Below are 21,951 nucleotides of genomic sequence, written 5' to 3' on the forward strand. Positions count from 1 at the left end.
ACACCGAAGTCGTACAATTAGCTGGTGGATAAGCTTTCAAGATCCTACTAGGGTGTTCAAGTATTGTGCTGTCTCTTTCCTGTAACATTTACAATTCTCGAAGGATTACAGACTCTAAAAATCCTATTTTGGAGATCATCTGGTTCAAACCTCTCCCATTTAAGAGGGGGAAACAGTCTTAGAAGTGAAGTAGTTGGCCTGACAAGACACAAAAATCCACTCCTGTAGCAGAAATAGAATCCAGCTCTCAATTCCCATACTAGAATCCTTTCCATAACAGCATACTGACTCCTCTTTTTTTTTTTTTTTTTTTTTTTTTTTGTGGTGCTGAGGATGGAACCCATTGCCCTGGGCTTGCAAGGCAAGCACTTTACCAATTGAGCTATCTCCCCACCCCTAAGCTAAGACTTTTTGAGGCTAAGAATTTTCAGACAAGAGGGGATTTAGCTACTAAGGACCCATTAAAATACTTATTAAACCATACTTGTGTCAATAGATATTTTAAATTAATTAAACATGATTGTCTTTACTTACAAATGTCATCCATTGTGACAGGGAATCAATGTTTCAAGCTGTTGAACAGGTCATCATCCCTGTCCTGTTGGATGACACCTGTAAATAAAATAAATCTATTTTTGAGTGAGTAGACTTTAAGCTAACTAGATTTAAGATGCATGCAGTTTAAAGGAAAGAGTACTTTTTGAATCATTCTTAATTAAGTCCTACTGGAGAGATGTACTTCCCATTGCCAACTATTTCACTCTAGTTATGACTGGCCATCAGCACAAGAAAATCCACAGAATGTAACATGTGATGTTGCGAGAATACAAAGGAATCATGGCTCCTAGGGCAAAAATGGTCCTCTAGGCATTATCCATCTCCTGCTTCTGTGAATATCATTCTACTTTATAGGTGGCACAACCAAGGCCCTGGTAAGTTAAATGACTGGCCTAATGTTAAATAGCTAAATGTCTTTAGCTCAAGTCCTTAGGAGTTGAAAAGTACACACAATACATTAGCATAGGTTATCATTAGGCTGATTAGCTTTGAGAGACAGATATTGCACAAATGTTTACTTAGAATATTCTATCACATCTGCATAAAATATAATGTCAGTATTAAATATCAAAATATAAGCATCATTGAAAATGCTATGAGTGGAAGATCAAACAACAGTAAGAAAATGGAAATGTGACAGTGAAATTAAATATAGAATGCACTTACAACTTTTAATTCTGGCCACTTCCAAACTAGATTAGTGGTTTCTAACAAATATGAGTATATGAAAAACCATTTTTTAAAACAAAATTTCTACAGTCCATAATTTAAAACATTGGTTACTATGTAGCCACAAAATACCAATCTAAGTAAGCTCTGCTAGAAACTAAAATTTGGACTGTAAATGAACATTCTAACTTTCCATCCTATACCTAAATAATCTAAACTAACTAGAAGTGTTTTAGGATGCTGCTTTGAAGTAATATGGCTGTTAGAGTAACATGATCACAAAACTCATATTGAGCACTTACTGTGGGCCATAAGTTTGAGTGCTTCATACAGGTTATTTCATTCAAAATCACAACTTGATTACTATACAATTTTACAACTAAGATGATCAAAGCGCAGAGAAATTAAATAACTTGCACACAAATCTATTTGGTGACAGAATCCAAACTCAAAATCTACTGCTTTTCTTTAATCTAACAACTGAAGATCCTTGAAAAAACAAAAAAATGTAACAGAAAAATTAATATAGTTCCAATAAGAATACATAACATTCCCTCAACTAAATTCCACATAATATAAAACATCAGAAATTTTTCTTGGTCTCTTTTGGGGGTCAGGGTGTGGGAGAGAATGACGAATACTTTCAAAACCAATCTTAATACTAAAGAATCAAAACTTCTTGTTAAACTGAAATATATCACAAATAAAATGACAGTTATAAAACTTCAACTGCCTTTTATAATTAAAGTAAATCTTTCAGATTTAATTATTTTTAATAGTAAGAGAAACTCTCCCACTATGTAAGACTGATTCCCAAAATAATATAATAGTTATTAATAGACTGAATTAAATCTTGTGTATTAAAAATAAGCAAATTATCTCACTAATGAACAGAACTATTCATAAAGTGAATTATCTTTAAGGAAAACAAAAAAGTAATTTTGATCCATAGTGTAATCTCCTCAATTCCTGATATAATTGTAACTATTTTTTACTTGATGGTAAGTTATGTTTTGGACTCAAACCCCACAACTCTTTTAATGGGGTCATTTTTCTAACATTTTTAAAACCATAAAACTGATAAAGTAGCAGATAATCAGGACTTCAATACCTGGCATATTTAGCTGAACAAGAAATAGATATATGCAAAGCTCAGCATCACAGAAACAAGACATTAATGAAAATAAATTTACTTCTTAAAGCACGTGTGGAAAAATGAATCATCCTGGCAATAATGGCTTTCTGAAAAGGACCCCAAACAGAAAAAGATACAGTGTGGTTTTATGGTAGCTTACCCTTTTCTCTGATACCCCATCCTGGCCTGCAGCATCTCTCTCATCATGTGTCTCTTTCAGGACTGCCATGTGTTTTTTGTATGCTGGCTCTCTGTTTAAGGTTGTGTATCCTATGTGCTCATAAATTGGGTTTATCGTCATCTTGGCAATGTATTCTGCTGCCTTGGTTTCAATATAGAGAGTAATCAAGCCATCAGTCACCAGATCGTGGATGGACTCAAAGCGTTTCTCCCCAACAAAGTGCTTGCCATCGTAGTAGAGCCTGAAGTTTCTGGTTTGACTTCCAAATCTGCCTCAATGAAATGGGAAAGATGTTTTTAAGAAAAGTAAGCAAATGAATTCTTTCTGAAACAAAATAATCAAAAGAGAAAACAAAACAAAACAAAAAACCCAAAAAACCCCTATTGTTTTGTTTGTGTATGTCTCTTTGATTAAATAAGCGATGGCTAATATCCATGAATCACCTGGAATATGTGAAATTAAACTTTTGAATACAAAAATGAACCTGCAATAACTGGGGATAACTAGCCAAAAGCATGCTAAACCTAGAAGGAAAATTTTGTTCTTGTTTATCTTCTTAAGTTATTTCACTATGCCTGTAGGAAAAACAGGAGAAAACATATCTCATACCCTGTTAAAATACATTCAATATTCAACTGGTTAACAATGTAATACATGAAATTTCCATACTGACTTTTTTTTTTTCCTAAAAAAACGTAATGATCTTTAGATCCCAACATTCATGTCTTTTAACAGGAAAGTCCCACTCAGGGTTCATCTAAGTATGATGCCAGCAATCATTTAAAGTACAGCAGACTCCAGAACCTGAGTCATGAAGGACAGGGTAGCACAGAAACATACTTTTGTTATTTCTGACCAAAGACTTATTCTTCCTTTTACACACTCTTCTGTGTCTGCTGGTTATGCTGGGCAAGAAATGTTTGCAATAGTAGGGGCATATAAGTCATAAACTATCAGCCTACAGAAACTCTGTTTTCAATTTTGAGTCATGTTTTGATGACATGCTTTAACAAATGGGGAGGGATGGTTTCCTTTGATGATAATTTCAGTTTTTTGCTTCCTGCAGCAAACCTCAGAATTGGATCCAAGCTGGCATGACTGGCATCAACGTCCTTACAAGAAAGTGCACCAACTTTAATAAAAGTTGATGCCAAATGGCACCAAGGGTTGCCTGTGTCATGGTCTCCTGAAGGTAACCATGAGTGAGCCTAATTAAGAACCTAAACAAATTGGAAAGAATTTGTCTAAAGAAATTAGACTTTAATTATTATTTACTCTAGAATCCAACATACTATCCATGCTGGACCTTTTAACATATAATTTATCCATTTTTTGGTTCTTCAAAAGCAATCATTTTGATTTGCATGCATATGAATGATCCATATAATTATACTTTCTTGATCTTCACTTTACTTTCCTCTAAGGTTAAAGACCCATTTCTTCCAAGTAAATCTACATTATAATTTAAGTCTAAAAATTTAGGAAGGTAAAATTTACATATCAAAATTAAACATTAAGTTTTTTTAGCTTAACATACTACTTTTTGCCCATATACATTATTTGCTACTTATAAACAAACATAGAAAGTCAATTTACACTTTTTATAAGGTCTTTCAATTAACACACATAGTATGGTTTATCATTAAGTCCCTTTATATTTCAGTTGTATCAGAGGTATTTCAAAGAGTGCTCAGATGACATTACCCCTGCAGGGCCTTACCATTTTATAGTGGGCATTTCCACCATGAGTATTGACCTTAAAATACAGACTATTCAAACACTGGTGTCGGTCACTTGTTACAACTGTTTTCGGAAATCTGAGGTGTATAAGGAAAATAAGGCACGAAGGGAAGGGGATTGGACTAGCTTTAGAAGGGGTGAGGATGCTTTGACCGAGAGTAGAAGGCTACGGCTGGACTTCCTAGTGTTTTCCAAGGAGCTAATTCCTAATCTACCCAGAAAGAGGATTTCTGGCTACTAGTCGGGTGTTAGGTGAAAAGAGATTAAGTTTGTTCATTTTTCTTTCTCAGTTCAGTAACTTCAAGTGCTACTCCTCATGATTTCCAATTTCTCCTCAGCCTGCACTTCAGCTCCAGTCTGCCAATTCAATCACATTTTCAATCTTAAGGGAGCTATCTGATTACTAAAATAACTCATAATGTGGTTTGATTAAAAATTAGACTCAAAGGACAAAAAAGCCCCACAAATTTCCACTGGAATTTTGATTTTTTTTTTTTTTTTTTAAAGAAATAGCATTATTTTTACCAAGGGAACTGCATGTTTTCCTTGCCTACTCTGAACTGCACTTTTACTTAGGAAGTTACAGGATAGTGAAAGGAAGTTACAGGATAGTTTACTTAGGAAGTTAAAGGATAGCATAATGGCATAGGGTGTCAGAGATTGTACTACCTTGACCTGATTTGAAAAGCATGTAGTACTTTGTGGGATCATAAGTGCAGAGTGTGGACAGAAGATCTTTGAGAAGGGTGGGTAATGGATGTGTCTTCTACATAAGAAAAGTCATAAAAGGGAGGATGCCAGACATAAGGATAAAGGAAAAAACTCCTTCCTTATGAAAGTTTATTGCTGGCAGATAGTCGTTTATTCAACAATTATTTAACAAAGCACCCAGACACTGTTTAGTATTGGGAAGTTCATTATAAAGTTCCTGTTCCTTGGCAACTCCAATGGGAAATAAACATAAAAATAGATCAACATAAAGACATGAAGTATTAAATTTTTTTGTTTCCATGCTGGGGATTGAACCCAGGACCTTAGGTGAGCACTCGACCAACTGAGCTATATCTCCAGCCCTGAAATGTTGAATTTTAAAAATGTTCATCTTTAGATTGATTTTTTTAAATGACTATAAAGTGTGTATAATTGCTTCTCGACCTTTTGGCTAAGATCACATGTAGGAGTGTGGGTAACCTTGCTCTTACATAGAAGCTGTATATTTCTGTAAAGCAATTAATGAAACCAAGTGAATCCAATATGTCTTCACATTATAAAAACCAAAAACTCATTGCTTAATAAGATCCCAGAGTTATATCCAAATGCAAAAGCACCCCTGCAGTCTTGAAACAGGATTTGACAAGGGACATACAAGGGTCAACATGTGTTTAATAAATCCTTAGACTTTGGTATCAGATAGATGTGAATTTAAATTCTGGACCTGCCTTTTTCTAGTTGGGTGACTCTGGAAAAATCATTCTGCAGATTCCCTATCTAAAAAATAACATCACCCTACCCATATGTGGTCGTGAGAATTGTATCAAAATATTCAAGTCAAAGCTACACATATAAAAGGCTTAATGAATAGTAGCTTCCCTTCTTCTCTGTTTGCTTAGGCCCCTACAGAGGAAAACAGAATAAAATAAAACAGAAAAGAGAGCCAGTAAGTATGTATGGGAGATGGCTGAATAAACAACAGGCAATATGGGGAGTATAGGAGCATCTCTGCTCTAGTTCAATTTACAATCCACAAAAGCAAGGAGGAACTGAATGCATTTTTCTTCTGGATGTCCCTGAAAAAATTTATGCTACATGGTTAAACACAGTGGGCCTACCACAGAGTACAAAGCACAGAGGAAGCAAGCGAACAGTCTTTCCATGTGCTCTGTTCTCTGAATTCAACAGAGAAAGGTAAGTAAATAAACCCGTACTGAAAGTAGGACATGCTATATGGATATAGAGACAACTACTGACCTCTAGACTGTGGAGTAGAGATGTATACAGACTCTTAAAGTAAATAACTTCCCCTCCATTTCTATAGAATTTTCTTTTTCCATTTTCCCATATATTTTTTTATCTGCCCTTAACTAATAGCTTTTCATTCCTTAGTGAATACACTTGAAAAATCTATAAGCTCAAGAGTTTAACAGGACAAAAATTCATTTTCTCCAAAGTGGTATTGTAGTTAACAAAAAGAAAAGACAGAGATAATATGGTATGGACTGCTACTGTTGTACATAATTACAACTTTCTAGAAGGAGGATCTTTTATACCAGTGATTCCAGGTTTTGGTTTTCATATTTTAAAAAGTTGTTTAAAGCTGTGTCCAGTTGCATTCAGATGAATTTCAAAATATGTAATTCTAACATCTAACTTTTAAAAAAATGAACAAAAATCCTAATATAGTCCTTTCTATTTTGTAGTAAATGAATCATACTCATTAAAATTCAATTATGGCTAGGGATGTAGTTCACTGGTAGAATGCTTGCCTAACATGCATGAGGCCCTGAGTTCAATCCCCAGTACAAAAACAAACAAACAAACAAAAAAGTATAGAAGCACAAAACAATGAAATTATATATAAAGAATAGCCTTTGAAATGTCACTTCACTGTTCTAAAATGGAGAATTAGTTTTGATTTGAGGCCAAAGTTCTTTGGAAATATCTCTTCAAAGGAAATCTACAAGCTAACAACAGATGCTTTTTGTTAACAAACAGAAAACAAAACATATACAACATACTCATCTAAGCTAATAAGATGTTAGAAGTATTTCCAGAAACCAACATATAAAAACCATTTTATTGATAATATTTGTGTGCTATTTACCAGAGTCAAAGAAGCTAAAATAAATATAAATATCTCAAATTCATATAATTATAAACATACCATTAGGGGACAGGTTAAAACACACAAGAATATCATAAAGCATTAAATTCAGTATGAAACAATAAATTTAGATGAATTCTAATGAACCGAGAACACAGTTATATATGACTTTAAAATGCTTCCCCCATCTCAAACTTTGTTAGAATATGACTTTTGTCTATCTTGCTATATAATTTTGAATGGTAATATGGGGCAAAAGTATTATAATATGTCGACTTCTGATGATTTTTTTTTTGGCAGAAGAAATTATTTCCAGTGAAGCAAACCTGTTTGCCTAACTAAATTTCCAAGATGGCACTAGTTAGCTCTGGAAGGTAGAACTAATATAGGAGGATAGTTGAAAGTCTGTTTAAGAAGCAATCAGATATTTCCATGCCCCATGGATTCCTTATCCCAAATGTTACCCCTTCCCTACTGTGGCAGAAGACTTAAGTTCTGTTCTCTGAACTGGATGAAACAGACAGAATGTGAATTGAGGGACACCAGGCAGAGTTGAGAAGAGAAATCATCCTGAAAAACTAAGCGATTGTTTTAAATACTGAAGATTGAGGTTTCTGTTTCTTTTCACCACTAGGTTCTCAGAAAGCTTCCACCTTTCCTGACAAGAGAATGAAAGATTCTTGTCTGCCAAATCTGATTAATCCAACTGAAAAGACTTAAGAATAGAGACATCATCCTGTAATTGTCACACATCTCCCAAGATCTCAGAACTAATGATCAGTTTTTAAAAGCCAAATGCACCTAAATATGGGAAAAAAGAATGTGCTGGGGTCTCTTAAATACATAAAATTAATCATCACAGTATGTGTACTACAATTTTTCATTACTGGAAATTTACGTGGTTTTCAGGTTTAGCCATTTATGAAGATTATTATCATAGGTATAGATGTAGACATAAAAATAATCAACGGGGTTGGGGAGATAGCTCAGTTGGTAGAGTGCTTCCCTTGTAAGCACAAGGCCCTGGGTTCAATCCCCAGCACCGCAAAAAAAAAAAAATCAATGGCAGCAGTGTTTGCATATATACATATGTATACATATATACTATGTATACTTATATTTATGTATACATATATATAAATAACCTAGGTAATATACATGATATATTCCTCGGTAAAATATACATATTTCCTAGGAATCACTCTTTTGGGGGGAATATAATAAATATATGTTAGCAAATATATACATATATGTTAGCAAATTCTGATTCCTTGAGAATCGATTGTTAGTTTTGCTTACCTTTCAAGTACCAGAGACTGGCACAGTACTTGGCACCTATTATGCCCTAAGTAAGTCTCTGTTGAACAGAATTAGTAAATGGTTTCATTAGTACTTTCCCCTAAGTTGGTCAACTATATATAACAATGAAAATAATTTTTTAAAACACATGGGAGTTACAAAGAACTGTCAAAATACAACCAGATCACTATAGTCTTGTTGGACATGAAAGAAGTGATAACTACCATAATAAAGTTTGTTATTCACATCTGTAATGCTCTAAGTGTAATGATCTGTATAACATGAAGCTGCTTTCCATATCAACAATAAAAAATTTTTCTAATGCACTGAACCAATTATAATAACTTCTACCATTTTTCTTTATTACTAAACCAGAGGAAGCATATTTGATATTGTATCCATCTACTATATAAATTTATATTTTTACTTACAGAAAAGCATTGTTCATATATTTTAACCTTTGAAAACCAGAGTAGGTACAGAAAAGATCAATATGTTTATACGATTAAAAATTAGATTTGGCTTATTTGAGGATGGGTGATCACTTCTACTGAAAGTGAATCTTCCTTAAAATCAGTGTGCCACTTTAGGACAAAAATTCACACTATATTACAACAGAAATATACAAAAGCATAGAGTTATTCATGTTTGAATGCTTGTAGAGTTCTTTACATATATATGAGTATAAATGTATATACAAACACAAACCTATACATTCACATACATGTTTTTCATAACCCTGTTTATTTCCTATATACAATATGAAGCTTTTACTTAATCATTTCTGTATTATACATTCTAAGAATCACACATGGAATAAAATTTAATATTTTTCTTGATGATCCAACTGTATCGTAACATATTATTTAGTGTGTAAATACAGTAATATCCCAGAAGCTATTGAAGTATACTAAGTTGACCTTCTATGATGTAACATGCCCCTTGGTACTGAAAAATTAGTTCTCAGATATAATTTTATATTTTTAAAATCCTCTTTGCAGTTTATCAATGGTGTTCTTCCACTTTGCTACTTTTTATCCACTGTAAATCTGGAGAAAAGACTCAAGAAATTATTAATGAGCAAAACAACAAAGGAATCATAAATATCTGTCCACTTCAGGGATCCTTAAATAAGAGTAATAATCTGAATGAAAAAAAACAACTTTCTGCAGTTTCTTATTTATGCAAAGAATGGTATCACTGGGAGTGTTCAAAGTCTGACAATTTATAATTCAATGCAATTCTACTGAATAAGCCCAGTAGATGCTAAACACTGTACAGGCTCAAGGAAACTAAGAATAAAGTTTATTTTTGCCTGGGAGGACCTCAGTTCATTTTAAAAAGAGAGACAAATAAGAAGATTTACTGTAGATAGTTACCTTCAGTCTAGATATATTCAAGGAACAAATAAAGATCTTTTCAGAAAACAAATTAATAATCATATAATCCAAGTGTAAATGTACTTAATAGAGACTCAAATATAACCTTGAATGAAGAGATACCAATCCAAAAAATCAAAACACCTAAGTCATGAATAGATTTCTAAGTGAAACCTGAAACCTAGAAGCACACAATTATTGGAACTCAGTGAAAATTTTCAAAATCCTAGCAGGAGGGGTCAATCTGTTACAGAGAATGACTACAATGGAGAGCTGAAGCAGAGCCAAAAGCTAATACAATTGTCTGAAACAAGAGCAGATGGGAGCAGGAGAAGGGAAGAACATGCACTCAGAAAGATGACAAGAACCAGAGGCAGCTCTTTTAGCCTGGAGATAACTTAAGACATTCACAGGACAGCTATTCTGCTTGACTCAAGCAGGTCAGGACATCTGGGTATGTGTATCTGTGTGGGAGTAAACCAAAATCAACAGTACAATAAGATAAGGGCAGTGTATCAATATGTGGGTCAAAATACAAGAACTATAGAAACCAGTTAAGAAGTTGTAGTATTCCAGGCAAATGCAGAGCCCAGAAGAACTGTTTTGAAAGAGTAAGAAAACCATTTCACTTTAACTGCAATAACCTCTCTCCCAGGCTGGCTCAGGTCAGCTCTGCTTCTAGCTTCTGTGTGAGGTGGGGAAAAAGTGACAACTATTCATTTTGGAGGGTTTCCTGAGGGACTAGATTTTTTCTTTCCTGATTCACAGCGCTAATGAAACCAGCATTGTTTGGATGCCAGGGGGCACACTGAAAGCACAGGAGAGTAAGGACAGCTTGCTGCATTAATAGAGGGCCTGTAGAGCTACACAGAGTCCAGCACAGCTCCATGTAATTGGGAAAAGACGCCCGATTCATGGCTCTTCCCTTACAAGGGACGGAGAAGAGTTGGAGTGTGCATATAGTGTTTTGGCTTTTCAGAGAAATGTTCAAGGGACTAGTATGTGTCTTGCTAGGTAGTTGTCTCTTGATACCCATCGGAGAGCAGTTTCAGGACTCCCCACAGACCAAAACTTGTAAAAGCTCAAGTCCCTTATATAAAATGTTATATCTGCTTATAACTTGAGGAAGGAAACTGACATCTAAGTTTAAGAAGTTCAAAGTACTCTAACCAAAATAAACACAAAGAAGTTCACTCTGAGATGCAGTATAATCAAACTATCAAAAGTAAAAAAGAATCTTGAAAACAGCAAGAGAAAAAGAAAGCTTCATGTCTATGGAAATATGAATTAACTGAAAAAAATGTTAATTAGTATGTTGTTATGGTTTAGATGTAAGGTGTCCCCCAAAAGCTCACATTAAAACAATGCAAGAAGGTTCAGAAGAGAAATGATTGGGTTGTAAGAGTCTTAACTCAATCTATGAATTAATACCTGATGAGATTAATTGAAGTGGCAGGGAGTGACTGGAGGAGGTAGAAATAGGGGCGTGGCTATAGGGTATATATTTTGTATCTGGAGAGTGGAATCTCTCTCTGCTTCCTGAAGATGTGAGCTGCTTCCCTCTGCCACACTTTTCTGCAATGATGTTCTGCCTCACCTTGAGCCCCAAGGAATGGAGTTGGCCTTATATGGACTAAGACCTATGAAACTGTGAGCCCTCAAATAAACTCTTCCTCCTCTATAGTTGTGCTGGTTGGGTCATTTAGTCACAGCAGCAAAAAAGCTGACTAAATTGTATGTATTTATATAGACAATGAAGGGATTTCAGAAAAGGATAAAAATGTATACAAAAAGATTAGGAACAAGAGTGGGGAAAGTACACAGGAGCATCAATTAGATCATCATATTTCTTGACCAAAACCTTGCAGTTTAAAAGCTAGTAAACTAATATATTCAAAGTGTTAAGAGAAAATAATGGCCAAGAGTATTATATTCAGCAAAACTGTCCTTTGATAAATGAAATAAACAAACAAACAAACAAAAACTCTTCCAGATAAAGCTGAAGGTGTTCAACATTATTAGATCTGTCTTACAAGAAATGCTAGGACACCAATCAACAACGTGAAAGCAGGACTGGGGATATGGCTCAGCAGTAGAGAGCTTGCTCAGGAAGCCCTAAGTCTGATTCTCAGTGCAGCAGCAACAAACAAACATATGTACTTAGCAACAGATATCAGAGCACCCAAATATATGAAGTATACATTATACATATGTATATACATACACAACACACACATATATACATACATACACACACATGTATAAAACAGCTATATTTAAATATATAAAACTGCACTTAATTTTGATGCAGATTTTAAAAGACAAAAGCATAAGAAATAAAGTTATGTTAATGGATAAAGAATATGTAAACATGTAATTTGTAACATTAATAACATAAGTGGGGTTGAGGAGACATAAAAGAGTAGAGTTTTGTACATGACTGAAGTTAAATTATCAGTTTAAAATAGGTTGTTATAACTATAATTTACATAAGCCCTCTGCTAATCACCAAGAAGATATCTATAAAAGATATGCAAAGAAAATGAACAAAATCAAAGCATGTCAATACGATAAAAACAATGAAATATAAAGGAAGACGATGAGAGAAGAAAAGAGGGAAAGCTGCTCCAAGAGAGAGAAGAGCAAACAAATGGCAATTTTAAGTGCTTCCCTACAAGTAATGATCTTAAACATAAATGAAGTAAACACTCCAATACAAAGACACAGAGTGGCTGAATGAATAAAAAAACAAGATGCAACCACACACTGTCTACGAAAGGCTCACCTTAGATGTGAGGACACATACATGCTTAGAGTCAAAGGATAGAAAAAGACATTTCATGAAAATATCACTAAAAGAGATCAGGAATGTTCAAACCTGTATCAGACACAATAGACTTCAAGTAAAAAACTGTCACAAGAGACAAAGAGAGAAATTATATAATGTAAAGGGTCAATCCATCAGGAAGATATAGAAATCATAAACACATACACCAAACATCAAAGCACCTGATTATAAGAAGCAAACAGAATTAAAAGGAGAAACAGATATAACACAACGACAGTAGCATTTTTCAATATCCTAATTTCAAAGATGGTGAGAACAACCATATAGGAGATCGATAAGATAAGGATTTAAATAACGCCACAGACCAAATGAACCTAACAGGCTTACACAAAATACTCCATCCAAGAACAGCCAGAATATATGTTCTTCTCAAGTGCATATGGAATATTCTCCAGAATCAAGCACATGTTAGGTCACAAAACAAATCTTAAGAAATTTAAGAAGAATGAAATCATATCAAGTATCTTTTCCAAATACAATGAAATGAAACCAGTTCTCAATAGCAATGGGAAAACAGGAAAATTCAAAAACATGAAAATAACACACTCCTAAACAACCAATGGGTCAGAGAAGAAATGACAAGGAAAACTAGAAAATATCTTAAGAAAAATGAAAACATTAAAACATATTTATGGGATTCAGCAAGACCAGTACCAAGAGGGACGTTTATAGTGGTGAATGCTTACACTAAAAAAGAAGAAAAATCTCAAATCAATAAACTAATTTTACATGCTAATTAGAAAAAAGGAACTAAAACTCAAAACTAGCAGAAGGAAAATGATGATAAAGATTACAATAGAAACAAACAAAATAGAAAGTAGAAGAACAAAAAAGAAATTGAGTAGTCTTCTATCATATCATATATATATACCACATGTTCTTTATTCATTGATCTGGAGAATATCATGCTAATCCAACTAAGCCAAACCCAAAAAACCAAAGGCTGAATGTTTTCTGTGACATGTGGATGCTAATTCACCATGAGTGGTGGTAGTGGGGTAGCTAGGGAAGGACAGAGTTACTTTATATCAGGTAGAGGGGAAGGGGTAGGGGGGTAGGAAGGATAGTAGAGCGAAACAGACATTATTACTTCAGGTACATATATGACTGCATGACTGATGTGATTCTATAATATGTACAATCAGAAAAATGAGAAATTATACTCCATTAATGTATGATCTATCAAAATGTATAGATGTATTCTACTATCATGTACAATAAATTAGAACTAAAAAGTTAATAAAAAAAAGAAATTCACAAAACTGAGTTGGTTTTTTCAAAGGATCAATAAAATTGACAAATCTTTAGCTATATTAACTAAGAAAAAAGAGGAGACTCAAATGACTAAAATCAGAAATGAAAGAAGAGACATTACAACTGATGCCACAAAAATAAAAAGGATTATAAGGAGTTACTATGAAAAATTACATGCCAACAAACTGTATAACCTCGAAGAAATGAATAAATGTATAAACATATAATCTATTGAGAATGAATTACAGAGCAAGAGAAACCTGTAACTAGAGTAAGGAGATTGACTCAGTTATTAACAACTTTCCAACAGAGAAGTCCAGGACCAGAGAATTCCACCAAACAAAAGAAGAATTAATCTCAATCCTTCTTAAACTTTTCCAGAAACTTGAAGAGGAGACTTTATGGTTTAAAAGTTTAAGTGATTCCCTCCAACACTCATGTTGAAACTTAATCTCCAGAGCAATAGTATTAAGAGATGGGGCCTTTATGAGGTGATTTTCTGGAATGTTCCCCAAAGTCTCATGTGTACAAAGGTGGGGCTTTTAGGCAATGGTTAGATTATAAGGGCTCAGAGTCCTCGTGATTAATCTATCAAGTAGATTAACACATTTGAAAGCTAAATGAACAACTGGGAAGTGGACACAAATAGATGGGAAGACATCTATGTTCACAGATTAGAAGACTTACTACTGTTAAAATGTCCATACAATCCATCGCGATCTGTATATTCAGTGTAACCTCTTATCATACTTCAATATCACTTTTGTAGAAATAGAAAAATATCCTAAAATTCATATGGAATATCAAAAGACACCAAATAGGTTCAAATTTCCTTACTTAAAAATATATTATGGGGCTGGGGTTGTGGCTCAGTGGTAGAGTGCTTGCCTAGCACATGTGAGGCACTGGGTTTGATCCTCAGTACCACATACATACACACATACATACATAAATTAAGTTATTTAAAAAATGAAGTCACAGTAATCAAAACTACAAGGACCTGGTTATAAACAATGACATACAGACCAATGGAACAGAATAGAAAGCCCAGAGAAACTCACATGCATATGGTCAAATGCTCTTCGACAAGAATGCCAGCAGTACACTATAGGGAAAGGATAAACTCTTTGACTGATAGTGTTGGGAAAACTGGATGTCCACATGCAAAAGAAACTTGCATATACCAATTACAAAAATCAACTCAAAAAGCACCAAAGACCTAAACACAATACCTGAAATTATAAAACTCCTAGAAGAAAAGCTTTATGACATTGGAATGAACAAAGATTTCTTGGATAGGACACCAAAGTACAAGTACCAAAAGATAAAATTGTACCACACTGAACTTAAAAGTTTCTGTGCAGCAAAGGAAATAGTCAAGAGTGAAAAGGAAATGTACAGAATGGTAGAAAATATTTGCAAACCATTGTCCGATAAGGGGTTAATATACCAAAAATATAAAGTACTTCTATAACTCCATGACAAAAAATAATGATTAAAAGAAATAAATATTTCTCCAAAGAAGATAAATAAATAGCCAGGAAATATATATAAAGATGTTCAACATCACTAGTACCAGGGAATGCAAATAAAAACCACAAAGAGATATCACTTCACACCCAGTAGGGTGGTCACTACCAAAAAAAAAGAAAACAAAACAAAATAACCCAGAAAATAATAAATGTTGATAAGGATGTGAAGAAAATAGAACCCTTGCATGCTGTTGGCAAGATTTTAAAATAGTATAACCAATATGGAAATCAGTTTGGAAATTCATCCAAAAATTAAAAATAGAATTACTACATGACCCTACAATGACTTCCTCATCTGTATTCCCAAGAACTGGAAACACTCATGTCCACTGCAGCACTTTGGTGACAGTCATGATCTGAAAAACACCTAAATGACAAATGAGTAAATAAAGAAAATATGCTATTATATACACAATGGTATATTATTCAGATTTTTAAAAAGGAAATTCTGTCGTAGGCTTCAACATGCACAGACCTTGAAGACATTATTTTAAGTGAAATAAACCAATCACAAGGAAAGAGTACATGATTCTACTTATTTGAGACTTCTAGAGTAGTCAAAATCATGTGAACAGAAGGTAGAAAGGTGATTGCTAGGGGCTAGGAAGGAGGAGAAAATGGAGTTGTTCAATGGGTATAAGTTTCATTCATACAAAATGACAGTTTTGGAGATTTGCTGCACAATGTGCATATAGTTAAAATACTGTAATTACACTTAAAATTATTAAGAGATTTTAAAGAGATATCAATAATAACTCAGGAGAATGGGATTATAGATTAGGAGAACCGAAGGACAATCCATTCAGACAAATTAATAACATGGCTTGCTTGGTAAATCCAAACACATCTTTCATAAAAGACAACAGAATATCCCCAATCTATATACTGAACATGTGGTTAAAATTATACTGAACTCTAAAGCCATATTTATGGATGAGTCCATGACATTTAGAAAGTCCTTTACTATTTTTGTCTTCAATTGTTTTTTTAATTCATGTGAGTTAGATGATGCAAAGTCACAAAGGCTAAATCTAAAATTAAGAAAAACAGGGCTGTGGGTAGAGCTCACTGGAAAAGCACTTGCTTAGCATGTCTGGGTTTGATCCCCAGCACCACCAAAAGTATAAAAGGAGAGAAAAAGTACTCCTTTACATATGAGATCTATCTAGATTTATTATAACCCCAGTAGAAAATAAAGAGCCTAGTTTATATTCCTGCAATACAATTGGGTACGGCTGCACAACTCATTAATTCCTCTGTACCAGATATGCCAAAGATTAAGTTTGCAAAAGAGAAAACTTGGAATCTCTCTCTCTTTTTTTTTTTTTTTTTTACATTTTTATCTGTATTCTGTTCCCTCTTTCTAACCATAAGTCCATACTTGGTTTCATTTGTTTTCAAGGCATAATGTTATCAGTTTGCCACCTCTTCTTAAACTTTGTTAATTTTTAGAAAACTAAACATAATTAAGTTACAGTGTTTTAAAAAGCATATGGTGACATTTGGCTGGGGCAGAGAGGGTAGGTATATGAATTTAATATATACTTTTCAATGAAATCATTTTAGTAATAATACATATATGTGGGCTGAAAGTTATGATAGATAAGTCCAATTCATGGTTAAATGGTCACACATGTTTTTACACAATTTTGAGAAAGACATGCATTCATCACTATACAGAAGCCCACATTCTGTAGATTTCACATCATCCTACTCATTTGCAAAGTAAATGAGTAAATACAATTAATTGCATTAAACATTTATGTAACCTTCAATGGTCAAGGGTGTTAGTGCTTCTAGTTTGTTTCCAAAAGCACTGTACTTAATTGTTTCTCAATTAATCTTCAAAATTTGAAGTTGTGGGTAAAACGTCAGAATCAACTACTTAAATTTAACGTATATCACCAACTGTGTATATATTACACACCTATCACCTAATGGGATATTTACATTTTTATCATAGCAACATTCAAATCATATGTATACTTTATTGAAATGAAAGTGAAAAGTGGAGTAAGGAGGGAAACAGGAATTTTTTCCCCCTTCTATTGATATATTCTGGCAAATTTTAAAACTGGTGTGTTCTGAAATCTGTGTGTTCTGGCAAACTCTGAATAGAAAAGGTTAGATAATCATTTGGAACCTTGTGCTCTTTCTTACTCAAAATGGATGTTCTAGTTTCTGAAATTCACTGAATTTAAAGAATAAAAAGATGATAATTCCTAAAATAAGCAATATCTTAATCACTTGTTATGCTTATTGAGTTTATTATTTTGCATCTTATAATCTAAGAAAAAATGCATTCACTCTTCTGTGTTTGGGCAGGGCAAAGTCTCCCTTTGAATAGCTAAGAGTAAATGACATCAGTACTTGCCTTAAGAACATAATGGAATTATCTTCAGAGATAAATCTGAGTTTGGGTATATTTTATATGTATATAAACATTTCTAAGACATGTTACTTCCATTGGGAGGATAAAAATAAATTCCAAAATTTATAAGCCCCCTCTTCTATACTTCACATAAGCAATACAAAGTTTCATCAGTCCATGTAATTAGTAGTTGAGCTACATTATCTTTGTGTGCACTTTTATTTTAGAAACAAACTCATGATATGATAGAAAACAAAAATAACTATAATGGAATTGAAAGCTGGCTAACAAGATAGTTCCCACAACCTAGAGGAGAGAGGTTCTTTTCACCTGTTTCTCTTCTAGGACTATCAATAAAAAGAAGTATGGGGTGAAAAAGGCAGGGAGGGAACCAGCTCTTAGTCTTTCCAAAATGACTGACCTGCTCCTAAATAAGACAAAATAAGACAGAAACTCCCCTTTTCCTTCCATAGCAGATACTGCTGATACTCCTTCATACCCTCTCCCCTCTCCTTCCTTAATTACAGAACCCTTGGTTGTCAGGTGTGAACATGGCTCCCTAGACTGAAGCTTCCATTTCTCGGCCTCCCTTGCCTTGTTGGTAGGAGTACAAATGATAAGTGAGAAGGGTGTGGATCTTCAACCTTTTGAATGTGAATATAAAGTCTGGTGCTCTGTGGGCACCATGAGATTAACTAGGAAGCCATACGCAAGAAAGCAACCAAATGGAACTAGTTTGGGTCTCTCACCTTGTAAAGAGCTACAACAATATGAAAGTAACTCCCAATTTTTTTTTTTTTTGGTGGGGAGGCTTGTGGGGATCTAACCCAGGGCCTCACTCATCCTAGGCAAATGTCTATCAATGAGCTATGTCCGCAGGCCTCATTTCCTGAACATAGGAAAAAAATAAACATCTATTTTGTGCAAGGAACTGTTTCAGTTCTTATCTGACTTCTTACAGTAAAACCTAATGCCACTTTTCTTCCCTTAATGCAAAAGATAATATACTTCTGTTATTCTGAGATTTTCTTCTATGAGATCAAGTCAGAGTACAAAAATTTTTAAAAAGTGATACCATGACAACATTTTACCCAACAGCTGCCACCAGTTAGTCTTATCTAAGTGTATTACAATAATATGAAAATTTATGAGCTAAGAAAAATGTGTAAACAGTAATTTCCTAAAATATTGCCCCTTATCTGATATTATCACCTCAAATATGCTTTTGTCTGTTATAATGACACAGGAAAAATCAAGAGCATAATTTTAGATATTTTAATGGAGACTGGGCTTGCTTAGAAAATTCCCAGAAAGTCCCTGGGGAATCATGCTGCTTTATAACCTCTTGGGCTACCAGTAGGACAGGCGCCTTTGCTTCCTAGACCTCCCCACCTTGCCATCTTCTTCATTTTCTTTTAAATGTGCATTTAAGTTAGCAAGGTCTTTTTAAGTGAAAAAGTAGTACAGGAGATCTTGTAGCAGAAAGGTTTTGCTAACTGAAAAGGTAAGGCAGCAGGAGAAAACAACATGATGTAAAGAGTCATGGTGTAAATAAGCTAAAAAAAATCACTGATTAAAAATAATAACTATACTGGAAAAACAAAAGTCAAGTGAAAATAAAAACATTGACATCCTATAAATATCATCTTGGTTCCTTTGTCCATGACCCAGTATATTTGTCAACTTCAGAATGGGTAAAGAGGTCAAAGATTTGCCACATATATAGCAGTAACACAGGCAGGGGTCCACACCAGAGACCAGCAAGCTTTAGCCTGAAGCTCAAATCTAGGCCACTGTCTACTTTTGAATGACTGGCAAGCTAAAAATGGGTTTTAAATTTTTATATTAAGTAGATATGTACATATTTATATAACAAAATATTCTCAATTGGCCTTCAAAACCTAAAATACGTACTACTATATCCTTTACCAAAAAGTGTGCCAACCCCTGGTCTACATGACTAAGCACGTCTGTCTGTCTGAGGCAGGGTTTTGCTATGTTGCCCAGGGTAGTCTCAAACCCTTGCATTCAAATAATCCTCCTGCCTCAGCCTCATGAGTAGCTGGGACTACAGAGACATACAACCTCACTTGGCTGGCCACATCTTTTTGATAAGGGTTAAGGATAGGAAAAAGAAATGTAAATCCGTTTAAGGTGTGTGTCAAATGACACAGTACACTTGATTAGCAATAAGATGTTAAGAATAATTCCCAATAATTAGAAAAGAAAGTACTACCCAGAATTTGAATGACCGGTTAGTTATTAGTAAATATATTCTATATATATTTACTAATATATCCATATATATATATAAAAGTTTAATAAATTATTATATAAATTGAACAAATTTATCAGTTTTCATGTATATATGTGTGTTTAATTTGTTTGCCTGCAAGACTTTTCAGAGTCTATAAAAATTTCTTCAGGACAGAGATACAAAATATAATATTACCCAGCTTTATTTTAACTTATTTCTGTGACATCTAAAATATCTTGAAGAAAGCATGACATAGAATACAGTTGGGAAAATATTTACCTCATATGACATCAGAATAAATTAGTAGAGGATTAAAAAGTTAAATACATAAAATATACCATAAACTGGGTGTGGTGGTGCATGCCTATAATCCCAGCTATTTGGGATAAAGAACAAATACCTTACCAAGGACTCTAGGAAGCAAATGGTACAGCTTCCTTCCCTCACTCTCCAGCTCACTCTGCCCTAGTCACACCCTTCCTTTAGAGTTACGCATGGTTGGGCATTGCTGGGACCCACATGACAGCCATAACCTGGACATGCAAGTCCACTGTAGGATTCCCTCTATTCCCTGTTCTCACTCACTCTCTTTCTTTAATTTACTCTTAAATGGCCTTCAATTCTCAAATTAGACTTGACTTTCTCACAAAGGCCTTTGCTGTTTATAATTTAGACTTAGATTGAGACTTTGGATTTAGACCAACTCCCCCTTTATATAGTCTGAATGTCCTGTGGTTCCCCTCTACAGCACTCACCTCAATTTTTAGCTTTATATTTGTGGGCCAATTTCATTAAAGTCTAATTTTCTTTCTATCTGATAAACTGTTAAATTCCTTAGGGCCAGGGATTATGACTTATTCATTCTTGTATCCCTAGCACAGATAAAAATACCGTTACAATTTTCTAAAAACAAACAACAACATTTTTTTAAAAAAGTATAAGCTTTAAAAATGCCACGCCAGGCTCGGTGGCACATGCCTGTAATCCCAGTGGCTCAGGAGGCTGAGACAGGAGGATCAAGAGTTCAAAGCCAGGCTTAGCAAAAGTGAGGCGCAGAGTAACTCAGTGAGTCCCTGTCTCTAAATAAAATACAAAATAGGGCTGGGGATGTGATTATTTCTGGGTAGTAGTTTGAGAGGTGATCTTTTTCCTTTTCTTTGAAGTTTTCTACATTTTAATGTTTTCTTTATTGTATACATACTAAGAAAATATACTAATTTCCTTAAATAACTATTTCCTTTTGTGCATTTGCAATACAATTCAATTTTAGGCACATTTTTAGGAATGTATCTACTTTTTCAAGTAAGGGATGCCTTACGTTAAAGTACCCACTCTAATGTGTCATATCAATTACCTAGCAGGAGAGTAACTCATATAAATTGAAATTATTAATACAGACTGGACATCTTTAATCCAAAAATTTTAACTGTTCCAAACTTCAAAATTCGTTGCGTGCCAAGATGTTGCCACAAGTGAAAAATTCCTCCCTTGTTCTGTTTTGACAGATCACAATTAAAATGCAGGCATGTTAAAAATACAGTAAAATGGTTTAGGGATTTAGCTTAGTGGTAAAGTACTTGCATAGCATGCCTGAGGCCTTGGATTTGATCCCTAGCATCACACACATATACACATAAATCAAATATATATGTATATATATGAATCATATATATGTATATATATGAAGGTAATTTTATATATATAAACATATATAAACTTTAAATTAAAATATTATATATAAACATATATATATAAACATAAAATTACCTTCACATATATACATATAAGCATGTATGTGTGTGTGTGTGTGTGTGTGTGTGTGTGTGTATGTGCGTGTATAACATAAAATTACCTTCAGGCTATGTATATAAGGGGTATATGAAATAAATGAATTATGTTCAGAGTTG

The 21,951-nt window shown here is 34.0% G+C and overlaps 1 protein-coding gene across 4 annotated transcripts in view; it reads right to left on the reverse strand.

Annotated features, from left to right (window-relative positions):
- Chn1 (chimerin 1) overlaps window positions 1-21,951 on the reverse strand; it is a 174,792-nt gene that overhangs the window by 69,763 nt on the left and 83,078 nt on the right. For 3 of the 4 annotated variants that reach the window (XM_047547157.1, XM_047547156.1, XM_047547159.1), the window contains one exon: window positions 2,523-2,811. In XM_047547157.1, the coding sequence (XP_047403113.1) occupies window positions 2,523-2,811 (289 nt within the window). Of the gene's footprint in view, window positions 1-534; window positions 559-2,522; window positions 2,812-21,951 lie in introns of those variants that run through there. The other variant, XM_047547160.1, reaches the window with a different exon arrangement.

This window comes from Sciurus carolinensis, chromosome 3 (genome assembly GCF_902686445.1).
Source record: "Sciurus carolinensis chromosome 3, mSciCar1.2, whole genome shotgun sequence".
Classification (NCBI taxonomy): domain Eukaryota; kingdom Metazoa; phylum Chordata; class Mammalia; order Rodentia; family Sciuridae; genus Sciurus; species Sciurus carolinensis.